The 19,218-nt window shown below is 42.9% G+C and overlaps 1 protein-coding gene across 1 annotated transcript in view; it reads right to left on the bottom strand.

Moving 5' to 3' along the window:
• Positions 1-18,340, bottom strand: part of LOC127652587 (tumor necrosis factor receptor superfamily member 16-like) — a 53,604-nt gene extending 35,264 nt beyond the window's left edge. The window contains exons 1-2 of the mRNA XM_052138814.1: positions 18,140-18,340; positions 10,771-10,933 (exon numbers count right to left, since the gene is read on the bottom strand). Coding sequence (XP_051994774.1) covers positions 10,771-10,933; positions 18,140-18,175 — 199 coding nt within the window. The 5' untranslated portion in view covers positions 18,176-18,340. The remainder of the gene's footprint in view (positions 1-10,770; positions 10,934-18,139) is intronic.
• Positions 18,341-19,218: the final 878 nt, after the last annotated feature.

Genomic DNA, 19,218 nt, shown 5'->3' with positions numbered 1-19,218 from the left:
AAAACCAACAGGAATAAACGGATGTACAGGGCGAGAGGGGCTAGAAGGGAGGAAAACCAAACAGACCAAAGGGGGCACAAGGCACACAAAGACAGAGTAAGGGGGTACAAGGAGCAATTAGGCAGTCTATGGGGGCACAGGGGGCAAGGCAGTCCACGGGGGCAAAAAGGGAAATGGGACAGTCCACGGGGGCACAAGGGGCAGACCGGAAGACCAGGGAGGCCGAGAGGGCAGGTAAGCAGTCTCTGGGGGTGTGTGAAGGGAACCGGGTCAGGTGGCCTGGGGGTGAAGGGAACCGGGTCAGGTGGTCTGGGGGGAACCGGGTCAGGTGGCCTGGGGGTGAAGGGAATCGGGTCAGGTGGTCTGGGGGGCGTCCACCGGGTGGGGACAGGTTTAGGAGGCCAGGGAGGTTTCGACCGGGCAAGGACAGGTTTGGGTGGCCCGGGAGCTGGCCGAAAGGCAAGGGGGCCTGGGAGGTGGCCACAGGACAGGGACAGGTCGAGGAGGCCTGGGAGACGGCCACTGGACAGGGACAGGGACAGGTCCAGGGGGCCTGGGAGGCGGCCTCAGGGCAGGGACAGGTCTAGGAGCTCTGGAAGGCTCTGGAGGCAGAGCCGAGGGAGGTGGCGCCATAGGAGGCTTTGAAGGCGGAGGCCTGGGAGGCTCTGGAGGCGGAGCCAAAGGAGGTGGCGCCATAGGAGGCTCTAGAGGCGAAGCTCTGGAAGGCTCTGGAGGCAGAGCCGAGGGAGGTGGCGCCGTAGGAGGCTTTGAAGGCGGAGGCCTGGAAGGCTCTGGAGGCAGAGCCAAGGGAGGTGGCGCCGTAGGGGCCTTTAGGGGCGGAGGCCTGGAAGGCTCTGGAGGCAGAGCCGAGGGAGGTGGCGCCGTAGGGGCCTTTAGGGGCGGAGCCGTAGGAGGCTCGGGAGGCGGAGCCGTAGGAGGCCCTGGAGGCGGAGCCGAGGAAGGTGGCGCCGTAGGGGCCTTTAGGGGCGGAGCTTTAGGGGGCTCAGAAGGCTCTGGGAGTAGAGCCATAGGAGGCTCTGGAGGTGGAGCCGTAGGAGGCTCGGGGAGAAGGGCTGTGGAAGACTCGAGAGGCTCTGGAGGCGGAGCCCTGGAAGGCTCAAGAGGCTTGAGGGGCGGAGCCCTGGGAGGCTCGAGAGGCTTGAGGGGCGGAGCCCTGGGAGGCTCGAGAGGCTTGAGGGGTGGAGCCCTGGGAGGCTCGAGAGACTTGAGGGGCGGAGCCCTGGGAGGCTCGAGAGACTTGAGGGGCGGAGCCCTGGGAGGCTCGTGGTGGCGCCGAAGGAGGTGCAGGCAAGGCTGCGGGAGACCCTGGAGGCGGAGCTGCAAGGGGCTCTGGAGATAAAGCTGAGGGAGGCTCTGGGGGCTCAGGAGGCGGAGCTGAGGGAGGCTCTGGGGCCTCAGGAGGCGGGGCTGAGGGAGGCTCTGGAGGCTTAGGAGGCGGAGCCATGGGAGGCTCAGGAGGCAGAGCCGTGGGAGGCTCAGGAGGCAGAGCCGAGGAAGGTGGCGCCGTAGGAGGCTCTAGAGGCGAAGTTCTGGAAGGCTCTGGAGGCAGAGCCGAGGGAGGTGGCGCCATAGGAGGCTTTGAAGGCGGAGTCCTGGGAGGCTCTGGAGGCGGAGCCGATGGAGGTGGCGCCGTAGGAGGCTCTAGAGGCAAAGCTCTGGAAGGCTCTGGGGGCAGAGCCGAGGGAGGTGGCGCCGTAGGAGGCTTTGAAGGCGGAGGCCTGGAAGGCTCTGGAGGCAGAGCCGAGGGAGGTGGCGCAGTAGGGGCCTTTAGGGGCGGAGCCGTAGGAGGCTCGGGAGGCGGAGCCGTAGGAGGCCCTGGAGGCGGAGCCGAGGAAGGTGGCACCGTAGGGGCCTTTAGGGGCGGAGCCGTAGGAGGCTCGGGAGGCGGAGCCGTAGGGGGCTCAGAAGGCTCTGGGAGTAGAGCCGTAGGAGGCTCAGGAGGCGGAGCCATAGGAGGCTCTGGAGGTGGAGCCGTAGGAGGCTCGGGGAGAAGGGCCGTGGAAGACTCGAGAGGCTCTGGAGGCGGAGCCCTGGAAGGCTCAAGAGGCTTGAGGGGCGGAGCCCTGGGAGGCTCAAGAGGCTTGAGGGGCGGAGCCCTGTGAGGCTCGAGATGCTTGAGGGGCGGAGCCCTGGGAGGCTCGAGAGACTTGAGGGGCGGAGCCCTGGGAGGCTCGAGTGACTTGAGGGGCAGAGCCCTGGGAGGCTCGAGAGGCGCCCTTGGAGGCTCGAGAGGCGGAGCCCTGGAAGGCTCAAGAGGCTTGAGAGGCGGAGCCCTGGGTGGCTCGAGAGGCTTGAGAGGCGGAGCCCTGGGTGGCTCGGGAGGAGGAGCCCTGGAAGACTCGAGAGACTTGAGAGGCTGAGCCCTAGGAGGCTCGGGAGGAGGAGCCCTGGAAGGCTCGAGAGACTTGAGAGGCGGAGCCCTGGAAAGCTCGGGAGGTGGAGCTCTGGAAAGCTCGGGAGGCGGAGCTCTGGAAAGCTCAGGAGGCGGAGCTCTGGAAAGCTCGAGAGGCGGAGCCCTGGAAGGCTCGAGAGGTGGAGCCCTGGAAGGTTTGAGGGGTGCTGGCTGTTGGACGGTCATGGCCGCTGGTGCTAGCTCAGGGACGGTCGAGGCTACAGGCGCTGGCTCAGGGACGGTCGAGGCTACAGGCGCTGGCTCAGGGACGGTCGAGGCTACAGGCGCTGGCTCAGGGACGGTCGAGGCTACTGGCGCTGGCTCAGGGACGGTCAAGGCTACAGGCGCTGGCTCACTGACTTCAGGGGCGACAGGCTCGCTCACAGTGATGTGCGTAGGCGTTGGCTCGCTCACCGTGATATGTGTAGGTGCCGGCTCGCTGACCGTGGCAGGCGCTGGCTCGCTGACCGTGGCAGGCGCGGGTGCTGGCTCGCTGACCGTGGCAGGCGCGGGCGCTGGCTCGCTGACCGTGGCAGGCGCGGGCGCTGGCTCGCTGACCGTGGCAGGCATGGGCGCTGGCTCGCTGACTGTGGCAGGCGTGAGCTGGACAGCGGAGGCTTTCCTTCTCCTCCTTCTCCGGGTGGAAGAAGTTGGCTGCGCTGGCTCATCGATCCAGGAAGGCAGGGGCTCAGGCTCGACAGCCGGAAACACGAGGGGTGGTTCCTCGGGTGCGAGTTTTCTGAGGGTGAGACTCACGTACTCCCTCCACGTGTGCTCTCCGAATTGCGGCGCTTCCCGCCACTGGGCTGATGATAACCCGCCCCGGTAGATGAGCTTCAGGGAAGCGTCGTCGAACCCGGTGTGGATGGCGACCGTGGAGAAGAGCCGTGAGTACTCGCGAACGGGAAAACCTGCATGGGCCAGTGTGGTGAAAACCACTGCTAGATCCATTTGTGGTCGGTCTTTCTGTCACGAATGACGGAGAAGGTAGAGTCGGGACGAGGATCTAAATGCAGCAGGTTATTAACAATAACGGTAACACAAAAGAACACCAACAAAAGAAACATCCACGATGGGAAAAGGTAAATAAACACGGAAGGCAAACAAAGGGTTAACTTAACACGGAAGGTAAACACGGGGATGGCTGGAGTGAAAACGACGAAGGAAGCATGGGAACAGGCATCTACATACAACAAAAGACCGACAAGGGAAAGGAGAAACAGACACGGTTAAATACACAAACACAATGAAGACTCAACGAGACACAGGTGAAAACACTGATGAGTGCAGGCAGTGACGGAGGCCGGGAATTGTGGGAAATGTAGTTTAGACGCTCGGACAGTGAGACTACGGGCGGACAACAGGGAAAACGTGACATGGAACGGGAGCGGTGACGGGTGAAACGGAAAACACGGAGCAGACCAGGAAACATGACAAAAGTGATGGGTGAAAACAGAGGACATAGGACAGACAACACCGGAACGTTACACCTAGTTTATATTAGAGTCAAGTTCTTATAACAGAAATCAAAGGAATGGGAACAGGACATTATAATTCTTTTAATGTTGCCAAGATAAATTGGTCTGGAGGAATTTGATGAGAGATGTTTGAATTTAAAACTCTTCTGACTGCTGAATGAGAATTTGGAATCTTAACTTACATGAGCACAATGTGAGACATTGAACTTATGAGACACTTGTGAGGAAAAATTTGTTGGAGACACAATTAAGATATTAAAGTCATCTCATTTGTGATTTCTTGTTCCCAGAGGGAGACAAAAATCTGTATTGTCACATAAATAGGATCTAATGAGGATTGAGGAAGAAGAGGGAACTGCATATGTCACACAAGTTACTTACTGGGGTACCTCAGGGATCAGTGCTTGGGCCACTTCTCTTCTCCATATACACAACATCACTGGGACCCATCATCCAGTCACATGGTTTCTCTTACCACTGCTACGCTGATGACACGCAACTCTACTTGTCTTTCCAGCCCAACGACACCACAGTGACCGTTCGAATCGCTGCCTGTCTGGCAGACATCTCGGCCTGGATGAAGGAACGCCACCTTCAACTCAACCCTGCCAAGACCGAACTCCTTGTCTTTCCAGCCAACCCGGCTGTTGAACACAACATCACCATGCAGCTGGGTCCAACTACAGTTTCGCCTTCCAAAATGGTCAGAAATTTAGATGATGAGCTAAATTTCACAGACCACATTTCAAAAACTGCAAGATCTTGTAGATTTACACTCTACAATATCAGGAAGATAAGACCCTTCCTCTCTGTACATGCCACACAACTGCTCGTTCAGTCCCTTGTCATAACTAGACTGGACTACTGTAACACTCTCATTGCAGGCCTTCCTGCATGTGCTATTAGACCTCTCCAAATGATCCAGAATGCAGCAGCACGTCTGGTCTTTAATGAACCTAAGAGAGCACATGTTACACCACTCTTTGTCTCTCTCCACTGGCTGCCGGTTCATGCACGTTTTAAATTCAAGGCCCTGATGCTGGCATATAAAACAGTCACTGGGTCTGCTCCAGCATACCTAAAAACATTTATGCAGAGCTACGTTCCCACCAGAAGCCTGCGGTCGGCTAAGGAACGTTGCCTTGTCGTACCAAAACAAAGAGGCACCAAAACACTTTCCCGGACTTTCAGTTTCATCATACCACGGTGGTGGAATGACCCTTCCCAACTCAATCCGGGAAGCTAACTCACTCTCTATCTTCAAAAAATGGCTAAAAACACATCTTTTCCAAAAGCACTTAACCGGTCACTAAAAAACAAAAAAAAAAAAAAAAAATGGTACATTTCTTGTTGCACTTAAATCTGTTTTGTATACTATTATGATGATAGTGAAACTTTGTAATATGGCACTTTTTGTACCACTGTCTCCCTAAGATGATTCGCTGATGTTCTTCCTCTTTTGTAAGTCGCTTTGGATAAAAGCGTCTGCCAAATGAATAAATGTAAATGTAAATATGTCACGATTCCCCGTTGTCTGCTCAGTGTTTCTCCCCTGTCACCTGTCCCGAACTACACTTCCTATAATCCCCTGCCCTCATCACTGCCAGTGTCATTGTTCTCACCTGTATGTAATTTAATCATCATCACCCTTCTGTATTTAAACCCTGTTGTTTGTTCATTCATTGTCGGTCGTCAAATAATGTTATGGTTGTCCTCTATGTTTCTCCTGCCCGTATTCTCCATGGATGTTTCTCATGTTTATACTTTGTTTTCCCCTCGTGGATGTTTTGTTTGTTCCCTGTATGGTTAAGTTATTTTTAGTTATCCTGTTCACCGTTTGTTCCTTTATTAAAAAACTGCATTTGGATCCTCACTCCTCATCTGTCCTCATCTGATTCATAACAGCATATGAGGAGATTGTTGACACTGATCTGGTGCATGTTAATATATTGTTTTTCTAACAAATCAGGTCACATTTTCTGCCTGATGTGAAAAGATCAGGGAAGGCAAATGTCTTCATGCCTAATGTTGGCCTAAATGATGGGGTGTTCACCTTATGCCTTACTTTGTATGGAAGCTCTCCTTGATATCTAATTTACACTGAATAACACTTGGCATTCTGTTCTTGTCATGTTTGCTCTTGTTTCGCAGGTGATGTGAAATCTAATGACTTAGTTACCTGATTCTTTGCATTTGAGAGATACAAAACAACAGCTCAAATATGGTGATCCATCTATTTTTCCGCCAATCATTCAGTAATAACAAAGATACTACTACTTTTAACTAAGCTCCTGTTTGATTGTTCCTTGTCTTCCAGGATGATATATTCATTTTTGTCAGTTATAGTGCTTTGATGCTGTGGGTACAAAATGCTCCTTAATGCCTTACAGTACATTTAATGTGAAACTATTCACTGCTGTATTTACCACCCTGTAACACCCTCCATTAAACACACACAAGCACACAAAAACCTTTACTTCTAGATGGGGGCATACCATTGAATTAGTTTTTATATAAAGCTATATCATAACCCTACCTCTAAAAGAAAACTTTTAGCACTATTTAAATACATGTTTACAATGAATGCTATGTATACAGTATTTACAATATTTGTGACAAAAGAGGAGATTTAGTAAGGTTAAGCTCAATTTTGTGGACTTACATGCTCAGTAAATGTTCACTCTAGGAGTTAAGTGCAGACTAGTCTCTGATGGTCTATGGGAGCACAGGGGGTTAATGGGTAAATATACAGATCATGTGATAAAGGCCAGGGTGAGCTGTGAAAGTGTCAATTCAGCCAAACATCTCTTCCAACCCATCTTTGTTTTCTCCCTCCCTCTCTTCATTTTCACCTTCATTAATTATCAATGGATAGATATGACCTCATTCTGTGGCGAAGATTTTAAAGATCAGACCATTTGTCACCCAACTGTAAGAAACATTCCATTTCTTTCTGTCATCCCTACCATTACATGCTTTTGTGGGGGTGGGTAGGAGTATTAAATAAAAAAAATGAAGGTGATTATGGCTGTCTTTTTTGTCAGTTCAATTGTTTCATTTCTATAGGTTTTATAACATTCTAAAAGCTCTTTACTCCACAGATACTACAAGCTAGTCAGTGTATTAAGTAGGTTGCTTCAGAGGCGTAAGGTATTGTAAGTATTACATACAACAATGCAACAATAATAAAACAATGCATTGACAAAAAAAAGGTACTTAAGTACTTTTAAAGCCAAGTACTTATGTACTTTTACTTAAGTAAAAACCTGTCTTTACTACTTTCACTTGTAATGGAGTAATATTTGACCAGTAGTATCTGTACTTTCACTCAAGTAATGGAGTTTTGCACTTTGTCCACCTCTGCATGTACAATTTCAGTCTGTAGGTCTTTTACCAACACAATCTTTCATATTAATCTAGAAAACATGCAATATATCACACAAGTCATATGTGGATTCAGTAAAGATATTAAAGGTGTCCATAGAAATGATCAGTCTTTTTTTTCTGAATGTTTGATAAGCTACACAGTGTAGAAATATTTAAGTGTGTTGTAAGGAAACATTCTGTTTTGTGTTTCCTGTAATATCTCTGTTTTTGCTGATCCTGAGTGGTAAACACACATGGTCCACCTGCTCTCTGATCTCTGTCTTAACCTTCTCTCCCTTTCTTTACATTACCATCTTTGTGGATTTTGTTTCTGTTTTTCCTTGTTTGTGCTTATTTTAAACATTTCCTCTTTGTAGTGAACAAAAACTGTTTTTTGTTTTGGTTGATTTAGTTGGTTTAGCTGAACTGTTAAACTGTGTCCATACAAAGCATGTGTTTTCGTCCATGTTTAAAAGAGACAGAAAGAATGCCAGCCGGTTGATCACACGGATATACCTAATTATAAACACGGATGTAACACAACACTACAAAACACAACTGGAAGCGCCCACACACATGCTACACTGAGTGAGTGGTTGTTTACACATATAATAAATAGCTTGTTTTAATTTGATAAGACAAGATTGTTGGCAAAGTCAGGAGGTTAAATGAAATAGGACTCAACCTGCCTCATGCAATGTGTCTTACTGTGATGTCATCAGCCAAAATCTGTGCATTTTTATCCCTTCGAAATAAACCAACAAATCAGCCAGGTGCATAAAATTGTTTTATACTTTTCTTCCTAAGCTGGTTTTCTTCTTGGCTGTCACTGGCTGGAGAAGAATTTTAACTATGGGTGTTTGCCAATATTTTTCTGGCTCATTTTAAAAGATTTTGTAAAGCAACCTAATACAGAATGGATGGAGGAAAATGTCCATTGCATAATGCATGTATTAATCTATAATCACAACCATACCAGCGTATCAGTGTTCTGTTTTCAAAATTCAGCTGTTCTTTATTGGTAACGGCTGCTTTTTTTTTTTATCAGTTAAAGTAATATATCAAAGCTGCTTGGAATGGTAGAATGGCTTTTATGTCTAATGTCTAATATAAATAGTTATGGCTCCAGTTCTGAATTCTGCTTAAATGTTTAGTAGCATTAACCAGTCTCTCTCAGGGGAATAAGAGCTTTATTAGACTTTAAAATTCAACTTTATTAGAGAGGTCAATGGAACTGATGTAGCCTGTGCTTAAATTCATCATTATCAAATGCTGTTATTTCCAAAATCCCCATCAGTCATTAGTCAGCTCTATCTAAAACAGCTCTCTGACTCCTAGTGCAGTGCTGCTCCTTCAGTACATATTTTAAAAGGAACATGTACATTGTACAGATTTACATTGTTTTACTTAAAATGAAAATTTTCTGTTATGTTTTTTATTCTGTTTTTAATTCATATTATTTATTTATTTATTTATTTCATGCAAACATATCCAAGGCAAATTTCACCACAAAAAAATAAAAAATGTAAATATATATATATATATATATATATATATATATATATATATATATATATATATATATATATATATATATATATATTTGTTTTACATAAAGAAAACAAAGCTTTACATATTTATGTATTTTTTGTAAATCCATTATTTTCAATAGCGACTCTCATTAGATGTATTACTCTAATACAGTATTTTGTATTATATTACATTAAAAGCACTGTAATACTGTGGTTTTTAAATTGAAATCAGCAAGTATTTAAATCAGAATTTATTCACAATTTAAATAAGATATCATTATAATTTTTTCCCATTACAGTAATAAGAAAGAGGTGTGTTCAATTGTCTTGAAAATGTCACAATGCCCCAAAATCTTAATACATTTTCTTAGTTCTTTCTTTTGATTTGGAGGGGGAAATATGACCCACATATGTTCTCACTGGGAATCGAACCCCTGAATTTGGTCTTTGCTTAACGTAATTAATTAATCAAATTAATGAATGGAAAGTAGTGTCAGTCTGCGAGTGTGTCTAAGCGTATGTGTTTCTGTAAAAGATGTTGGCCTGATTTGTGATAAAATGGCAGCTAAGACAATAGCTGAGAGGTTTGTTTCACTCAGTTTGCCGTGAATGTGTGTGTTTGTGGGGCTGGGGGAGGGGGTGGGGTTAGAGGGTAGAGAGAAAAACGGACAGCTAAATATTTTAGTGGTTGCTGATACATGCTTGTGTCTAGACTAAGGGATGAGGCGAAGATGCACGAAAGAGGCGTGTGTCTATGACAAACGCTAAAAGTGAAGAAAAAAACAAGCACAAAGGTCACAAAATGTATTTTTGTCAGTAAATGGGTAGCTCGCTTTTTGTTGATACTGTTGTTGTTTTTGAAACTAACACGATTCACCAATTTATTTATATCCGCTACCCACTGAAAAAAAAAATGCCCAGTTGGGTTATTGATAATAAAGTGTCCTGTCCTGAAATATAAGACGTCCTCTATTTCAGGCATGTTGTCCTAAGAGCTTCTCAGAGCTGACGGGGGACCGGTCGTTTCTCTTACTGTGAGCTGAAAGTAGGATAGAGACACTCTATCCTAGTTTCTAGTTTCGGAAACACTCGCAAAAAAAAAACGAGATGTGAAAAATGTTTCTTGTCATTTCTGAATGTGTCATTGCACAGTTTCTAAATATGTTGTGGTGAATGGAAAATGTTATTTTTGTATTATTGTTCTGATATCTTATTTTAATGGTTGTGGTCAGGGGCATAGAAAAGATCTGAAAAGTGTATGGGGGAGGACACATTTTAAACCTTATCAGTCAGGCTCATGAATATTAATTAGATTACTTCATGTTCACCCAGTAGTCATAACTTATTCGCTGAAAGGAAAGTAAGTGGGCGGTAGCAATATTAGGATTTCCGCTTGACAATTATACATTTTGCAGAGACTTTTGCTTGGTCTTAAAGCTGTCATTTTTCATGGTCAGCTTATGTTTTGTCTTTTTTGACAGTGGCCAAGCAAAATAAAGCTCTTAAAATATTAAAATTATTACTCAAAATTTGGAAGGGACAAACTTTTTAATCTTAGAAAATGTGAGGGGGCATGTCCCCTCCCGTAATAATGGTTGCTACACCCCTGGATGTGCTAAGGGGGCATTTGTGAGTGTGATTTGATTCCAGTCATGTTTTCTTTCTCTTTCTGTTTTTTGGTATAACTCCTTCGAGGGTATGAAGCTGATATGAGAGCATTTGGCTCAAATTTAAGCATCAAGCACACACATACAAACAGCAACTCATATACCATAACCAGCTAATTGCAAAATTGCTCTCAGTTTTCAGGCAATTTTTTGCATATGTGTGTATGGGGGGGGGTGTATTTATGCGTTAATAAGTATACAGTATGAAGATTTAAGTGTGCATGTGCAATTCTGTACATGTCTTGACCTTCATACATGTGGAAGGCTCTGAATGTGCGTGTAAGCATGTACTGTATATGAGAAGATGTACTTACTGTCTAAGCATTGACTGCACTCAGTTTGGGTAGCTCCACATTCCTTGACCACTCCCTCTCCTGGTGGACACTGTATACAGCACTCCTTTCTGTTGGTGTACTGGCCCGATTCACACTCTTCCACTACGGCACTCTCCAGTTTAGAGCCAAACACCAGTCCCAGCTACGAAATAGAAGGAAAGAAAGAAAGAAAGAAAGAAAGAAAGAAAGAAAGAAAGAAAGAAAGAAAGAAAAGAAAGAAAGAAAGAGACAGAAAGAACATTTCCTGACATCATTATTCCTTTCAGACATCTCTCTAGGGGCCCACAGGTTCCTAGTCTGCAATTACCCAAAGCCCCTGAGATATATTGATGTTAATACTTTAATTAAAGTACTTGCAAGGCATCACTGTATTGAAATAATCTTAATTCTCCTGTTACATCTCCACAATGTTCTGCAATTTATTCAGCTAAATCTGCATGACATATTTAATTAAAAGCATTTGTATAAAAGATTTTAAATTCTTGTATTAATTCTTTGGATAATTTCTTAGGTGTCTTAGACCTAAGAAAACCTACCTTTTTTTGTAAATATAAACGTTATACTATTTTAAAGAAATATAAGAATAAAGTTAAAAAATCTCCATTTGACTTAGAATGTTTCAAAATCAAACAAAATGCAATGACATCATAAGCCGTGTTTCAACTATTGGGCCAAATCAGGGCATGCTAGTGCCTGCCTGGGCCAGTTGCATTCCCACTGTCACTTTCCGGGGTTCGTTGTGCCTTTTTGGGGCTCCCTCGGGGCAAACAGCCAAGCGCCTTTGACCTGCCGATCTTGTCATCTGAGACAAGGGTTCTGGTCACGTTGCATTTTCATTCTAAATTTATGGTGGATAGGTTTAGGGTTGGGATTTGGGATAAGAGGTAAAAAATAAATAAATCCTGTTAACTGTATTACATTATTTAAAACAAAAAAATACTACTCACTTTTAGCGCCATTCTATGGACATTTCACCCGGAAACTGAAGCTGACAAGTGCCTATATGTTTAACAGCTTCAGCTTCAGCCACTTTGGGTAGTGGTTAGAAGTTCAGTAACCTACTGTTGCCAAATTTACATTGCAGTCATTCTGGCTTACTTAAACACAAATGTACTGCCTTGAAAGTACTGTTATTTACATCTGTGCATTTTGCACAAGCTTTTATCCAAAGAGAATTTAGTGCATTCATTTGTATGTGTATTCTCTATGAATTGATCCAATGACCTAGGCATAGCTCGTGCTATTCTCTACCACTTGAGCCACATTAAATAATTTTTTCCTTCAGGAAATGCAAATCTCACTCTTGCATATGGAAAGATTAAACAAAGATAAATCACGTTAGACACGTTACATCTTAATTATTCCACTTAACCCCCTTCAGCGTAGTCCTTGAACTCCTCCTTTTCATGTTTGATGCATATGGTGACCACAGTTTGTTAACAGCTGCATCCTTATATATTGTGCTGATTTCACTGCACTGGTTTGTCCAAAAGCCGGGGTGTGTTTAGCAAGATGAGACGGGTGGTTGGAGTTCTACATATGTCGATTGTATGTCCAGCTGAATCTCCAGTACTATCATGGGTACGATTACACATACTTCACACATTGAGGTCTCACAGACTGTAGCCTTATATACAAACCCTCTCTATCCAAGACAGCTTTTAGCCCTACCCTGATTACACACACACACACACACACACACACACAAACACACATGCTCATCCACTTCCCATATGTGCTGCCTCTTACACAGGATCTGTTCTGTTTGTTGAGTATTTACAATAACCCAAGGGGTCATAAACATCATTAAAGTACACACACACACCTGCAATGTATGATAGGTGTTTATGGGTATTTCTGGGCTTGTTTTGTCACAAATATGTGTGTGGTGTGTTTAAGGTGACTTGCAGGCTCATGAGTGAGGAACTAGCCTTCCCTTTGTGTTAAAGGAACAGTTCACCAAAAAATTAAAACTAATGCCAATCCAGATGTGTATGATTTTCTTTCTTTTAGGTCCATGCAATGCAAGTGAATAGTGACCAAAACTTTGAAGCTCCAAAAAGCATGTAAAGGCAGAATAAAAGTAATCCATCAGACTCCAGTGTTTAAATACATGTCTTTTGAAGCGATCCAAATGGTTTTGTGTGCGAAAAGACCAAAATATATCTCCCTTTTGATTATAAATTGTGACAGTCTCATCAGTCTCCTTGGCGATCATGATTTCAAGCTCGATTACACTAGTGTAATCGAGCTTGAAATCATGATCGTGCCTAGAGATTGCAATGGCAAGATGTACAGAGAAAAAAAGAGTTAAATTGTTCTCCCACAAAATAAATTGAACTGCTTCAAAAGATGTATTTAACCACTGGAGTCTGATGGATTATTTTTATTCTGCCTTTATGTGTTTTATTTTTTGTTCTGGAACTTCAAAGTACACTTGCATTATATGGACCTACAGAGCTGAGATATTTTTCTAAAAATCTTTGTTTGTGTTTAGCAGAAGAAAGAAAGTCATACACATCTGGGATGGCATGAGGGTGAGTAAATGATGAGAGAATGTTTATTTTTGGGTAAACTATTCTTTTAATTTACTGCTGTGGTGCGTTTTTTTCTCATTTCTTCTCTTTCAGAGTGGGAGATTTGTTTTTTGTGATTGCAAGGATGTTACTAAATGTTCAACATTGTGGGGGACCAAATGTGTAAGTTTAAAAATCTTCAATAATAAAAAATAAAAAAAACATATTTTTCAAACACTAATCTAAGGAGAAGTGGGGATGTGTCTAAGTGTAGGTTACAGGTTTGGGCACTTTTATCCCAATTCTAAAGGCTTAGTCTGGTCATGTGTATTCAATGCAGATGTGTGATTGGAGGGTGACGTGTTTTATGTGCATTGATGATTAAATAGGTTCTGTAATATATCTGTGAAAGAAGCGAATATTCATTCATTAACCTTTGTATTCCACAGCATTTAAAAATACACATTCACAAACAAGCATGTACACATAATGTATACACACACAGTAATTTAACTCCCTGCACATTTTTCTCCTTACATTTATTAATGGTGAATTGGCATCCTCACACACTCAATCTCTCTCTCTCTCTCTCTCTCTCTCTCTCTCTCTCTCTCTCTCTCTCTCTCACTTCCTCTCTTTCACACAAAGATCCATTAATAACAATTATATTAGGCCTACATTACAAGTTTTCTTTTTTTTTTTTGAGATATGAAAAAATGACACATAATTTAGGCAGGAGGACACCATCTAAACTCACCATATTCAAAGTAAGGAGGGAAAACCTCTCTGATCATTAAAACATTATCTCACATCCATCTTCCTCGCTCATCCCTCTCTCTTGTCTCTGTGCCTTTTACAACTCCCCTTTCAACACTCCTCCTCCTCCCCTCATCCATATCCTCTCTTGTACTCATTTAAAAACAGATGCACTGGTACAGCGGTCAACTCACCCCCTCATTCACTCTCTCTCTTTTCCTCTGTCTCTCTTCTTCAAACCCTGGCTGTCTTCCTTTCTCTTTTTTCTCTCTCAATTTGCATTCGCTTGAGTAAGCGTGCCACTGAGGTAACTTGGCAGGCTTTAATGGACCTAGCAGTATAGTGCATGCCCAATGCTTAACACATCTGAGCAAAGTGTGTGTGTGTGTGTGTGTGTGTGTGTGTGTGTGTGTGTGTGTGTGTGTGTGTGTGTGTGTGTGTGTATGTGTGTGCGTGTTTTTGTGATTTACGAGGACAATTTTGTAAGTTACAAACTGGTAATTACAAGGTTATTATGCTATAAATGTGATTTATGAGGACATTTCTAGTGTCCCCATAATTTAAATCGCTTAAAAATCATACTAAACAATGTTTTATTGAAAATGTAAAAATGCAGAAGGTTTTCTGTGAGGGTTAGGTTTAGGGGTTGTGTTAGGTTTAGAGGTAGGTAGACCAACATGAGTGTGTGTGTGTGTGTGTGTGTGTGTGTGTGTGTGTGTGTGTGTGTGTGTGTGTGTGTGTGTGTGTGTGTGTGTGTGTGTGAGCTTGTATTTATCACTTTGTGGGGACCAAACGTCCCCATAAGGATAGTAAAACCCGAAATTTTTGACCTTGTGGGGACATTTTGTCGGTCCCCATGAGGAAAACAGCTTATAAATCATACTAAATTATGTTTTTTGAAAATGTAAAAATGCAGAAAGTTTTCTGTGAGGTTTAGGGGTAGGGTTAGGTTTAGGGGATAGAATATAAAGTTTGTACAGTATAAAAACCATTATGTCTATGGAAAGTCCCCATAAAACATGGAAACACAACATGTGTGTGTGTGTGTGTGTGTGTGTGTGTGTGTGTGTGTGTTCGCTTAAGTGTGAGCTTTGCAACAAGGCCTTATCATCACTGTTTTACACCCGATCCAGTTTACCATCAAATTAACTGCTCTCCTCTTTGTAGCTCAGCAGAATATGACATCCTGCTGACCTTCTACATACGTCAAGATTCTAAAGCATACATCCACTATTCACAGTTTTCCTCACCAGCCACTGGACAGCGCTGTGGTGATTCTGAATGCTGCTAGACTGCTTTCTTGTTCCATCTCCATAATAATCAATGTAAAGCTACCGAAACAAGCAATGCAGATGGAGAACAGGAACCATTGTATGTGTAAGTTGGAGTAAAAATTTGTTTAAACTCAATTGCTGCAGTTATTGGTTGACGTAATAACTTGAGTTAATTATATCAAAGCAACTAACCTTTGGGCATAGCTTCACCTTCCTACTCGGATGAGGAACTGTCAAAGATGATCTTCATGACTATAAAGTATTGACACTGGAGCCACATGTTTAATAATTTGGCAATTTATTACAAATTCACACTAAACATATGCTTGGCATCAAATGATCCTCTTAAAACTCACACAAATGAGACTATAAACAATCGAGACTGGAAAACAAAAACCGGCATCCATTATGAATCGTGGAACTCTTCCATGTTCAAGAAAAACGTAGATAGCCTACAATTCACTGTATCATAATCTCACAGGAGCTGAGGAGATGTCATTTTCAAAACGCTGAGTTTAAAGAATGGCAGAGACAACCAGTTGGGTGGCTCTTTTCAATGGCAAGTGCTTCCAATAACGTTGTTCCTTAAATTGTACTTGTTTATCAAAACCAAAGAAAATAATTTTCACTGCTGTTGTTAATACATCATATATTAAGGTCATGGGGCGATTCCCACGTTCCCGGATGAAGTATGTCTGGGAATGTACCAAAGTCTTTCTAGCTAGTCAGTCCACTTGCAGCCATTTTTGGAACGCTGTCAGGCAGTTATTTTTCCTTTCAACATCCGCTGAATATTCGGGGGTTCCAATTTCCCCCATTAATTTTAATTTTAATAGAAGTGGTCCATCTCTTTTAAATTGTCTCTGGAATGTACTTTATTAACTTGAAAAGTAAGTCTTCGCGAATTCACCAACACAAACACACAGACATACAGAGAGAGAGAGAGAAAGAGAGAGAGAGAGAGCGAGAGAGAGAGATGAGTGTGACTACAGGAAAATTCGAAGCCTCTACAAGCCGTCACCCATTTCACCACCAATTAGGACATTTCTCTCCCCTTCAAAGATTGCAATGGGTACCGGGGAACGCATGGCCGTCACGCAGCTGTCAGATCACGACTCCAGACAGAGCGCTGCTGTCTCATGTGTCCTGGAGATTCTTCACAGACTCTGCACACCTGGATAATACTCAATTGCCAGCCCCATTTGCCATTTTGCAAATCAGATCATTGGAAAGAGGTCATGTAGTAATTGTGTTTAGTCAAGAGCGCATGCATGTTTAAATGGATTTGGTCCTTGTTACACAAGAGAGGAGGTGGTGTGGGTCACAAAGTGCTCACGGTGTGGGGGACCCTGAGGGACACATCTTGTGCACATTCATTTTGTCTCCCTGAGCATGAGGAACAACCATTACAAATGTTTTTTTAGCTTGGCAAGTTTCTGCCAAAATACCACAGATATGTTTAACGATAACTTAGGCATGTGGTAAATTGATATTGGCAACCACTGTCATCAGATAAAAATAAATAAATAAAATAAATGACAGAACAATTCTGAAAGCTTCTTAAAAAGTGTTAAATGGATCCCATACTGATTCATTATGGTTTAACAGTAGCAACAGTAATGGTATTTTGACCAAATATTTGACTGTGTAGAAATGATAAATTTCTAGCTAATAATTCTAATTAACTACATGTAACTACTTACTTTTCTTATAATTTTGTGGAACTGTGTGAACTTACAGATTGTGTTTAGAAGGCCTAATTAGGGTACAATGGGGCTGAAGGCAACCCTCAAGGAAAATTAGCTTTTTTGCTTCTGTCACAAAGTGTATCAAGATTGAGAAAATACATTTATTTTTATTAAATATTGATGGAGCAACATCATTTATTTGAAAATAAATAATAATGAAAGGTTTTTTTCATAAAAATAAATAATTATTGCGGGAGGGAGCCGTTTACCCAACACTTGAGGTAAAAGCCCCTGGGGAGGTTATAGTGATATCATGAAAATATAAGGACAATAGTTATAGGGAAAAAAATACTTTTGAGACATTAAAAAAAAAAATTATAATAATAATAAATGATCAAAATAACCACTTTAAAAATGGGTTAACCATTTTACAACCGGAGGGCTTTTGCCCCAAATTCTATCTTATCACTTATTGGACCATTATTAAAAATCTCTAATTTAATCACCTTGATCAAAACTGAAAATGACAAATACATGTATTGTCTTAAAATAAATGTGACAATTTCAGGGATTCTCATAAGCTACATATGAATAGTTAAAATAAAATCATTATAACGGGCCAGAAACATACTTGGCACCAATGCACAAAAATGTGTGCCCAACTGTAACCAACTTTTGTGCCAAGTTAAGCAAGTTGCTACAGTTAAATATACGATGCTCAAGCTTGCTGAACTCCTGTTAGACCGGCTTCTTTTAATTAATGTTTGGCACATTATTGTTTATTTATATTGTTTTTCATAACGTTTTAAAGAGTAACAGATGAATGTAAGATTGCAATTAAGAGTAAAGCAAAAGGAGGCTGACACCTGTTCTCCAGAAACCAGGCAGCTGAGATTAGTCATCACCACCAACTGACCGAAAACTGAAAACAAGTTCAGGTGTATCCGCAGGCGCACCACAGATCAGCAATATGATAAACGAAGCATCGGGCATGCTAAACCGGTTCACGTGATGTCTGTTTACCTATGTACTCAGAGAAATCCAGCAAGGACAATGATTGATCACTTAAGAGATCTAACCTGGACTCAAATGCAAACATCCCATCAAGACTTACCGCTCCACAAATAAAGATCCACACCAAGCTGTCCATGTCTGTTTTCCTTGCCTCTCAAAGTGTAAATATGTGTGTCTTGAAGTGAAGATCAGTGCTCCGACAGTTCATATTAAGTCTATGTGGGTGCTGCTTTCGTGCATGGCTGCTGTTTATGACTTTAGGACTATGCAGAAGCGTGTCCCCTTGGCCGGTGCTTGCTGATGCGCGCCTGGACTGTCCTGTGTACTGTCCTGCAATCCGCACTCAGCCCTGTCCAGCAGTGCACTGCGGAGGCGAGAGTCGTGCACGCAGAGATGAGGGGGGCACGAATGCTTACCAACTCCCCCCATCAGCACCGCTCTCTCTCTCTCTCTCTCTCTCTCTCTCTCTCTCTCTCTCTCTCTCTCTCTCTCTCTCTCTCTCTCTCTCTCTCTCTTCCTTTCTCTCTCTCTATATAAAATAAGTTAACGGGGAAAAAATAGTAGTCTAAATAAGAATAATCATACCAGCCTGATCAGTCTACTGCGTATGCGTGCCTCTATACATATCTGATTAATTATTTTTTTCTTAAACTTATAGGCTATGTATCTGCTCACGGCCCCATTTCCTCCCGGAAAACGCATTGCATTTTAATTGTAAAATATTAAATGAAATAGTAAAGTAAATGCTACTGTTTCATTTTTAAAAAGCTTTTTTAAAAAGTGCATATAAAAAAAAGGAAATCAGTGAATGAGCGTAATTTGCATGACGTCACGGTACTGGTGTAATCAAACAGATGCCACAGGAGGGCGACTGCAGCTTGTGAGTCATCACTCCGCGCGTGTGAGGTATGAGGCATAAAAATGCCATGGACGGTTAAGTGCCAAGGATGAGAGGGTTTTACGATTTTTTTCCTTTTTCACTGCCATTCTTCAGACATTTTTTTCCACCTGGTCTGTGTTTATAATTAAATGCACGTGTTGTAATATGGCATTGAAAATTCCAGGTGTGTTTGAGTGTGTTTATAGAAGCATTAGGTGTGATAGCAGACACTGACCCTTCTTTGAAAGAAATCTTAATTTATGTTCTGTACAGCTCCGATCTGTTCACACAGCACATAT

The sequence above is a fragment of the Xyrauchen texanus genome, chromosome 12 (assembly GCF_025860055.1).
Source record: "Xyrauchen texanus isolate HMW12.3.18 chromosome 12, RBS_HiC_50CHRs, whole genome shotgun sequence".
Lineage (NCBI taxonomy): Eukaryota > Metazoa > Chordata > Actinopteri > Cypriniformes > Catostomidae > Xyrauchen > Xyrauchen texanus.
This window is presented reverse-complemented; position numbering and strand designations above follow the sequence as displayed.